We start from the raw sequence: 10317 nt of genomic DNA, 5'->3' as shown, positions 1-10317 counted from the left end.
GGAAAATCCATGTGTCCTTCTCCAATAGCTTCTAATTCATCTGACACAGTGTCTCCATTTTGTTTAGACACAATTCTTCAGATTTAGCCTCTTAATTTCCCTCTCAAAGTGCACCAGATTCATGCATTTCACTTTAAAAACTTTAAAAAATCTCACGGAGGGCATACCCCCGGAGCCCCCTAGGAGGGTCGGGATCTCGGCTGGCTACTATTTTCACCCAGCTGGACATTGGACACAAAAGCAGAAAACACTGGGTGTATCAATGGCATTTAACAAGAGGGGGGATGTATCTGTTTAATGTGCAAGTAAAGTATTGCCGTGAAGAAGGATTACAATTTACGAAGACACTATGAAACATCAGAGCAGCTACATGTCCTGATAAATGTGTTATTTTTGCAAAGTGGCCCGGCCCTTCGTAGATTTTTCTGTACGTGGCCCTCAGTGAAAAAAGTTTGGACACCCCTGCTTTAAAGACATTACACACAAATAGAGCATAATATTTAAAGCCAGACAGTGTAAAAAAACTAAATAATATAATTTGATCAGAACAGGGATGTGTCACTAACAGTATTTTAATATATCTTTACTTACTAATGAGAATTATGACATTTTCCCTCAGATACATACTTTAATATATCAATGTTATTCTTAAATGATTCAAAGATAAAAAAAATTTTTTTTACTGTTCGCTGTGTGCATGTAAAATTATGATGCTTAACTTGAAATACTGCCAGCAGAGACCAACATCGGCTGATAAAAAGGGGTTTAGTAGCACCTGCTGGACAACAAGTCCTTAAAACTGTTAAACCTCAAAGTTCCTACACGTAAACCAGGTCAGGGGCTCCAAATACTCGCAGTTAATGAGATTAAGATACAGTGACAACTTGGAATCAGCAAGTCACACACACAGGGCGGGGTTGAGTTTGAGGAAGGTATGTCAACAAACGAGACAACTTTAGAAAGACCTTTGTTTCAACTTGGAGAATTAACTGCTCTGCATTTCTAAAGTTAGGTCAGCCTTTCAGTACTCTAGAAGAGTGACTTTTTATCTCATCATGAACACACTTTTATCACTATGAATAAAAATGTTATAATTATTAAAAAACTTAAAGAGATCCTATTATACTACTTTTCTGGTCTTAATTTCTTGTTAAAACTGCTATAGAGCAACCTGACACAAATCACATCACAAAAAACGATGTAGATTTTCGGGACACTCTTGCGGGTGCGTGACTCAAACTACCCGGAAATTTGAATAAGTTATTTCTCGACCGGCTGCCATAGTGTTTAGTGCTCTGCATAGCCACCCCAGACGGTCAGCAGGGAATACGTCGAAATGCATGTAAGCTACGTAATTATTTGATACGCTAGTATGGTTAAACATGACTATACATCATTATAACAACGTTTATAGGTCATAAAAGTCGAAAAGTATCATAGGTCCTCTTTAAAGTAAGGTTCTTCCTGCTGCCAAAGTAAAGATACTATCAGTTAATATTTAGCAATAACCATAATTCAACAGACTTTTAGCCTCTTTTATTATAAAGTGTAGAAGAAAATTCAGTACGGTGTATTCTGTTAGTATTAGTAATATAATATTTATCATCATATTGTTATACATGACACAATAATACAATTAATCAGTCAATCAATGATGTATGCCTCGTGGAGGCATACATTATTATAAATGATCAATTATACATGCCTATTTTTATGCAATATACCTCGAGATCTCCCTCTGCGTAAAAGAGAGCCATACCTATGCAATATATGTTTACCTACTCAGCATGTCCCTTGCAAAGGCAAATTACCAAATTGCTGAACGACAAAATGCAAAGACAGTTATGGGATCCCTTTGTGTTATATGCAGACACAGGTCATCTAAGCTGTGTGGAAAGCCGTGTGATAATCCAGCAGTCATACAGAGAGAGAGGCAGAGCAGAGGGATAAATGAACAGAAATAGGTAGGCTCATAGACGCACTGCACTGATACGAGTTAGGTAGAGAAAGAAGGGAGGTGAAATAGAAACAGAGCAACGAATACACCCGGTAGTAAAATGGACAGAAAAGAGATGAAGGGATGTAAAAATTGTCCTGATTATTTTTAACAGAAAACCAACCATTAATTTAACAGGATAATTCTACTTTCTGTCTTACCTTCTTGGGTTGCCAAAACTTAACAATTGAGCTGGAACTGTCTCAGAAAACACAGAGCCGGAGGAGGCGCACCAGGAGGAGACGAGCTGCTGCGAGGTCGAGCAGGGAGCTTGAGAAGAGGCTCCGCGGGGTGATGAGGACGGCCAGGCGGGCCAGCAATGTGGAAGTGCCCTCCTTCCTCCGCCAGCTGGGCAGAAAGACAGAGAAGATGGTCACCTTTCTCTTCAAAGGGGGGGTCAGGGAATCGGAGCCCGGGGAGGAAGACAGTCCGGATGAGGACAACTATATGCCGAGCCCATACCTTGATCGACCCATCTTGGAGAAGAATGTCTCAGAGGGGAGTTCTCCATCTGGGCTAAACTATGCTGTGGCAAGCATGCAGGGCTGGAGGACTCATATGGAGGATGCCCACACCTGCATGCCCCAGCTGAAAGGATCCCTGACAGACTGGGAATACTTTGCTATTTTTGATGGACATGCAGGCTCCACAGTGGCCAAGTACTGCTCCATAAACCTGCTGGATCATATCCTGGCAACAGGTACAGAACGATTAGTGACTAATATCTAATTCTTCATGATATGGAAAACTTGCGATTCTTTCCAATCCACTTCTAATTGAGCATTTCCAATAGGGATGGTACCCATTCTGATCCAATATGGATATCAGGTCGACATGCCTGCTATTTACTTATCAGTTATTGGACTGAAAACACTGATGAATGAACCTATTAAAATTTCCATAATCCGTTTTGTTAAATGTAATTATTTATTATAAAATCCCATTTAACATATATGTATATGTATATATGTACAGATATATGTATATATAAATTAAAAAAGTGTCGCAATTAAACAGTTCTGCAAATTGTGAAAGGAGCTGAAGTTATGAGTTACGTCTGTATTGAAACCGTTCAAATAAATGGGTTCAAATACATTTAAACCTTTTTGCATTTTGCATATTATGCTCTATTAAATCATAATTGCTTAAAGGTGAAGTAAGCGGTTTATTTATGTTAATATAAGTGTTAAATTGCTCTTTATTCATACAGTGATCACTAAAGCCGATCTCTGCTTTACATGTAGCCTAATCGGCAAATAAACTTATTGGAGGATCCCAAAATTTTTATCTAATCAGAAGAGAGAACGCTACAAACCAATACCCGTCTCACTCATATATAGTATATACACTCCATGGTCTCAGTGCCGGTGCACGCCAGAGCAACAGATGGGTGAATGTGTATGCGCCTACAATGACGGAGCAGGTACAAATCCTTCCCAATGTCTGTTTTGATTGTTTTTATCATGTTTTATCACACTTATGGATCTGAGGAGATGCTAGATAACTCACTGCTTGAAGACCGCAGTGCATTAATGTGGTGACGTAGGGACGAGCGAGGGGACTGCTAACTGCAGTAACTGACAGGAAGTTAGCTAAAAGAACCATTCCGCTTAAAGCACCTTTAAGCCTTTATAACTTTACACATAATATGACCACCAACAAATAACATTTGAATAATTATGATATCTGACAGTATCGGTATCTGAGATAAATAATCACAACTAAATAAATGGCTGCAATCTTTGGTCTCTAACTCTTGTTACTGCTATGTATGATGATGACAAGGTAACACTTGAAAAGTACATTTCTAAAAGGTTATATAAGTCCAACTCAACTAATTTGTATTTGACACTTAACAATCAGTACTATTGTTTTGGGGATGTTATTGCCCAAGTTTTACTCGAACTATGAAGATATCTTCCCTTTGAATGTTTTAGTTCTCTGACCTACCAATAAGTAGTTACATTTTGGAGCCAAGGACAAGCCAAATCCCAAGGTTATAGGGACTCTAAACAGCCAACATGTGCCAGAAACTGTTCAGAATGGAGTGAATCTAACCATAAGTTTCCCCATCATTTCCTGCAGGTGGGGTTAATGCTAACGAGGACCCAGAGCAAGTGAAGGAGGGGATCTGCAAGGGTTTCCTGGACATCGACCGCCACATGCATAAACTGTCTCGCAAGGAACACTGGGATCGCAGTGGCTCCACAGCAGCATGTGTCATGATTTCACCAAGCTACATTTACTTTATCAACTGTGGGGACTCCCGCACATTGCTCTGCCGCGGCGGCAAGGTAGTCTTCTACACAGAGGACCACAAACCGTTTAACCCCAGAGAAAAGGAGCGTATCCAGAATGCTGGAGGCTCAGTGACCCTGCAAAGGGTCAACGGCTCGCTGGCCGTTTCTAGAGCGCTGGGTGACTTTGACTTCAAGGAGGTGGACTGGAGGCCGCAGACAGAGCAGCTTGTGTCACCGGAGCCGGAGGTGTACGAGATGGAGAGGACGCCCGAAGACGAGTTCCTAATTCTAGCATGTGATGGTGTGTGGGACGCCATCAGTAATGAGGAACTGTGTGCCTTTGTACGTAGCCGTCTGCAGGTGTGCGATGACCTGAGAGAGATTTGCACACAAGTCATTGACCTCTGTCTTTATAAGGTGAGAAGTCAACACTACACAAACAAGATGCTATGGAAGAATAGAACGTACCTCCAGGTTCAGGCATCTGACATAGGTTTGTCAAGACCATGACTAGTGTTACGCATTGGTTGTAATTTTCCCCTGCTATTGCTGATTTGATTTGTTTTCAATAGCCCAATTATACTTTTTTGATATACAGTATAAAAATTGAAGGTAAAAGCTATTCTTGGCCTTTAAGACAGTATTTGACAAAACAATCTTACCCCAAGTTTCACTTAGTGGCAGTTCTCCAAATACTAATTGGACTTTGTGAGGAGATTGCTTTGTCAACTACTGTTTTCAAGAAAGTGAATACCTTTCAATCTCATGCTTTAAAACGTGTTCAAAATAATATAAATTACAACTCAGAAACTCCAAACTCTATCCGCAGAGGAGGCCTGAACACAAGCAAGAACATTAAAATGGGATTGAAATCAAGCAATACATACTTGTGAGTTTTTGATTTTACCATTACCTCACATATTTGTCTACATGTTCATTTAAAGCACAAGCTAAAATGCAGAAACTAAAGAAAATAATTACTAGAAAAATGTAAAGCATACACTTAATTACTCAACTCTTTTGTAGTATTATCATCCTGAACTCCTACCTCCTCCTATTGGTCCAAACCCAGCACATTGGTTTGTTCTACAACACACAGTGTTACATCAGCTGGATTTGTGAATGGGAAGCTTTACATTAGGAAGAGGGTATTGTGGGCATGGGGAAACATGGTTGGAAAGGTGTCTGTAAGGAATGATTACACTGACGCTGTTAAGCAAGTACATTTTACAACAGGTCTTCCTAATGCTCATTAGTAAGTGTCTAAACCCTGACGTGGCCTTAGCCCACTCTATAAATAGCTGTATTAAGGCCTCCATGGACATGGGATAGGTGGGAAGAAACACACAACTGGGATTAAGACCCAAAGACACTCCGTTGGCAGGAGCTCAGCTCACTACCCAACAGCTCAGAATATCCTGGCAGCTATTTTACGGGTTGCTATTTATTTCCCCTTAAAAAGGCTTACTGTGCCTGTTGAAAGACTACATGTTCCAGTACACACTGAACCACATGCCTGGCATTCCTGATGTCATAACCAACAGGTGGTAAAACAGAAATGACGTCACAGGATAGGCAGACCAATTCTAGAATTTTGAGGCCAATACTGATCCGAACATTGAATCTTAATATGCAGTAATAAGTATTCATCTTAAAAGCTGTCAAATATAGTCAAGATAAAAGTAAAATATTTACCTAAAAAGTACAATATTTCTGGAAATAAATCTCAAAATATGAATTAACTTAAATCAACTTTACGACTGTCTACTTAATTAAACCATGAATCACAATTGTCTTTTATTCAACGTTTTGTCATTTTGTACTCTGTCTCCCTCCGCAGGGCAGCTTGGATAACATCAGCATCATCATTATCTGCTTCCCTGGTGCCCCCCAGGTGTCACAAGAGGCACTGCAGAAGGAGGCAGAGCTGGAGCTAAAGATTGATGCAAAAGTGGAAGGTTAGTTGCTGGTTGCAAAGCACTCCACACTTTAGCTTTCCGTGGAAGCTGGCTGATTTATAGTCACATTATTTTGACCAACTTCCTTTACAGAAATTATCCAGCTGATGAGGTCCAGAGATGAGGACCCTGACATTGTGTATGTGATCAAGTTCCTGGCTGCAGAAGAGATTCCGGGACTTCCACCAGGAGGAGGCGTCACCAGCAAGTGAGTCTGAGCAAATAACCCCTTCCTAACAATATTTAGGGAATCAAAACAGAATTCCTTTTAAAAATAATATACTTTTTTCTATCTTTACAGGCGGGACTGTATCATCTCTGCATATCAGAAACACATCATGGCTGTCAGATCTCAGGAATCTATGGTAAGACGTCATTCAACAATAATAGGCCTTATTTGTCTAGGTCTGCACCAAATTATAATTTTTCAATATTTATGAATTTCCTTTTCACTTATTGCTCTCTGTAAGTGTCACCCCGGAAAATGAAGTAATGTCTACAATGTATTCAACGTGAGTAAGATTTTGTCTTGTGACATTTCAGGACATTGAAGGATCAGAGGAGGACTCAACCTAAAGCTGTTTCCATGGAACCATTACCAGGCTCACCAGCTCCATGGATACCATGGACTGTTGTGTTCACACAACATCTACTGCAAGAGGAATGTTGCTCCTCTTGAAGTTCCTTCCATTTTTGTTGTTCCTCATGTGATTTGGGGGACTTGGGAGAGAAGGTGTTTTACGGTGTACAGATTGTTGTTTGCTATATAAATAAAAATGAAATTACTAATATATTGTCTTTGAGCATTTTCTTTACTTTCAATTGAAGTGAAATTTAAATAAAAAATAAATAAAAAGTGTCTGCACTTTATTTTCTCAAACCATTTGTTATTCAAAGAGAGTATTTCATAATATTGAACTAAACAGTTCCGGGGAGACACTTATAGATAGATTATGTGAACATACTACAGGCTTAAATTAGTATTGTATTTAAAAACAACAGAAACAAAGTTTGTCTAGAACGTACACCATGTTCGAACATAAGGAGGATGCTCATAAGTGTACTTGGTAACAGAGCACCCTAGTATGAGTGTCGATGATTGATTTTGTGATTGTACCATCTGGTTGTGAGTTGGGTCAAAAGAGTGAGTGAAGACTGTGGACAGACCTGGTGAGCCCTAACAGGTAGTTGGGGTGAAATGAGAATGTCCGGAGGAGGCCCCTGTTAGAGGGATCTTCAACTCACACCTCGGCTGAGCTTTTCTGGCATCCCTGTTGAGGTAGGGGGCATGGAACCGGGGCAAGTGGTCGGTGTCCATTCTTGAAGCTGCAGCAAGGAGCTGTGGTCTCAAGATCTTAAAGGCGCTCACCGTAACAGTAACAATGTTATGTATTGTCTGAGTGCGTTCCCGAGGCGTTGTCATGGTGGAGAGGGATTGCAGGGTATTGCACTCGCTTTACCACACTGTGACGAAAAGAGAGCTGAGTCGGAAGACAAAGCTCTCGATCTACAGGTTGATCTTTGTTTACACCTTCCCCTATGGTCATTGGTAATGACCAAAGTTTCCGAAATGGGTATTCTCAGGAGGATGGCTGGCGCCTCCCTTGGAGAAAGGGTTAGAAACTAGAGTTATTTGTGAGGAACTTGGGTCAGAGCTGCTACTCCTTTTGGTAGAAAGTAGCCAGTTGAGGTGGTTGGGGATGTCCCTTTGGCGTCATGGGGAAGACCCAGGACTAGGTAGAGAAATAATATCTCCACACTGGCATGGAGATGCAAATGTCGAGCACTTGCTTCTTTATAAGGCAGTTAATTTTATATAAGTGTGTAACTGGTGGTTTGCATGTCTGGGGAAGAAAATATCGGACAATCCATACTCTTAAGCAATAAATCACAATGAAAACAAAACAGAATTGCACTCTTAAAAATAACTTCATTTATGTGCTCCACATGTCAGTGACATGTGTATCAGAGACTCTCGTGAAAGACCACAGTATCTCTCAGTAAATAATTACTTTGCACGACACTGTCGGGTAGCAAAGGTGACATGGGTAGCAATGACTTGTTATATCAAAGTAAAAAACATGTGCCACAAAAGAAGAAGGCCAGAGTGAGAGACATAAAAGGATAAAGAACACAAGAGAGAGGTGGAGGAATATGTGGAAGAAAGGGTAAAGGGCCTTACTTCCCAGGAATTAGCACCCATACCTCATTAAACATGACCGCTATGGCATTTTAGAATGGATGTGCTATGAAGGACGTCACTGTGTGGAAACAATGTTTGCAGCCTGATAAAGCTCAATGATAGCATTATTACATATATTTAGTCATACAGTAGCTAGACATTGTAAAATAAAATAATGCTGTAATCAGTGTTTTAAATTTGAGTTTTCATTTTACAATACCATTATTACACTCATTTTGAATGGTATGATTTATTGAACAGAGGGATTAACAGTGCACTATTATAAAATTTTATCTCTCATTGAATGGCAATGTCTTGAAATTCATAGGCTGGCTTTGAACCATCATATAAAAGTGTGCTAGACATTCAGCACACAGACTGAAAACAATATATGAGACAAATAAATAAAGCTCTTAAAAATAAGACAGTATTCCTCACTTTGTCCATCTTTACCCACAAAAATATAGACAAAATGGTCCAGGTCAAAGTCAAGGTTAAGCACGGAGGGACTTTAGGATCTCTTTAACAGTCATGGGTTCTCCAGAATGTGTTGCGAGGGTGTGGTAAAGGCTCAGCACCTCTATATTAATTGACTGAGCCAAGCTTTTATTGGACGGAGCACAATTCTCACCTCCTCACTCCTGGCACATCAGATTGACTCTAACATTCTACACAGGAAGGCACTTTTCAGCTGGGAACACTTGGTGACCAAGACACATAGGAAGGAGAAGGAGGAAAGGAGGAAAGAAAGAAAGAAGAAAAACGGACTTGAGGGGGAAAGGCAAGAAAAAATGTGAGTAATGGCTGCGACTTGTTAGGCTGGTATTCAGACAGAAGGGACAAAGTGTTTAGCGTTGCCTCACAGCAGGATTGTTCTGGGTTTGAACCGTTCTGTGTTGAGTTTGCATGTGTTTCCTCTCTGTGTTATGGTTTCCTCGCAAATTACAAACTCATGCTGATGAACTCAGCAGCTGTTTATGGCGGCGATAATGGCCACAGGGAGGCCATCAAACCAGTAACTACAGTCAGGTAATGTTTGTACCTTAAACATCTCAAAGGAAACTAAAAGAAATATCAATGCATTTGTTTCATTATTTGCCACATGGCTTTAAGTGTGTTCTTTAAGATGCTAATGGGTTTGACATTGTCTTGGTCCAGACTTATTTTATTTAAAAGGGAAACTGGCTCGTTGACGCTTAAAATTATTTTGACATAGAATAGAATAAAATAGATTCAATATTAAAAGAGCAATAAAGGCTCAACAAGGAAGAAGGGATCAAATGGATCATGTCAGATTGATGTAATAGAAGTCAATATGCAGAGGTGTGATTGATATTAGATAGGCCTACTCATTAAATACACATACATGTAATCCTACCAATTATTGATATGCATGAGTTATTTTCAGCCAAAATTACATTGTTGTCTTGTTTGTTTGTACAGTGCCCTAAGAAGTAAAGTGATGTTTTTTTTTAGCTAGAACAGTTTTTGCTTCTACGCTACGGTTTGTTGTTATCCTTGAGACATAATGCATAATCAATTATATTGTTTGCCTGCATCCTGCAGCTAAGACACTCCGAAAACACAAAAATGAAGTAGGCCTGAGCCTTACTTTTTGATTGGCCAAAATACAGCATGTGCGTCACCTGACATGTCGTATGCCAGTGTGGTTGATTTAATTAATTAAACACCTGTGTAAAACAAGTGGTATCAGGGCTAAGGATTGGTGCAAATCATGGCGGAGCTGCACAGGGAGACCTGCAACAACTATTAACATCTGTTGTATCCCTCGTGGTTCCAATGGAAAATAACGAGGAGACGGTATGATAACGAACAAAACTTGAGCCCGGCGACAATTGGCCAACTCCTGTAGGCTTATCCAAACTGAAATGAACCCCTTTGATGTAACTTTGTGTCGCCTACCTCCTGCAGCCGGTCAGG

General features: G+C 40.1%; 1 protein-coding gene across 1 annotated transcript; it reads left to right on the top strand.

Moving 5' to 3' along the window:
• Nucleotides 1-2290: 2290 nt before the first annotated feature.
• On the top strand, nucleotides 2291-6770 carry ppm1na (protein phosphatase, Mg2+/Mn2+ dependent, 1Na (putative); the record flags this gene model as incomplete). The annotated part of the gene is made up of 6 exons (XM_080024808.1): nucleotides 2291-2696; nucleotides 4082-4653; nucleotides 6077-6194; nucleotides 6288-6402; nucleotides 6496-6559; nucleotides 6738-6770. The coding sequence occupies 6 exons, from the start codon at nucleotides 2291-2293 to the stop codon at nucleotides 6768-6770; spliced, it is 1308 nt and encodes a 435-aa protein (XP_079880934.1).
• Between the last annotated feature and the right edge of the window lie 3547 nt (nucleotides 6771-10317).

Source organism: Ammodytes marinus (assembly GCF_949987685.1).
Source record: "Ammodytes marinus genome assembly, chromosome: 3".
Taxonomy (NCBI): domain Eukaryota; kingdom Metazoa; phylum Chordata; class Actinopteri; order Uranoscopiformes; family Ammodytidae; genus Ammodytes; species Ammodytes marinus.
This window is presented reverse-complemented; position numbering and strand designations above follow the sequence as displayed.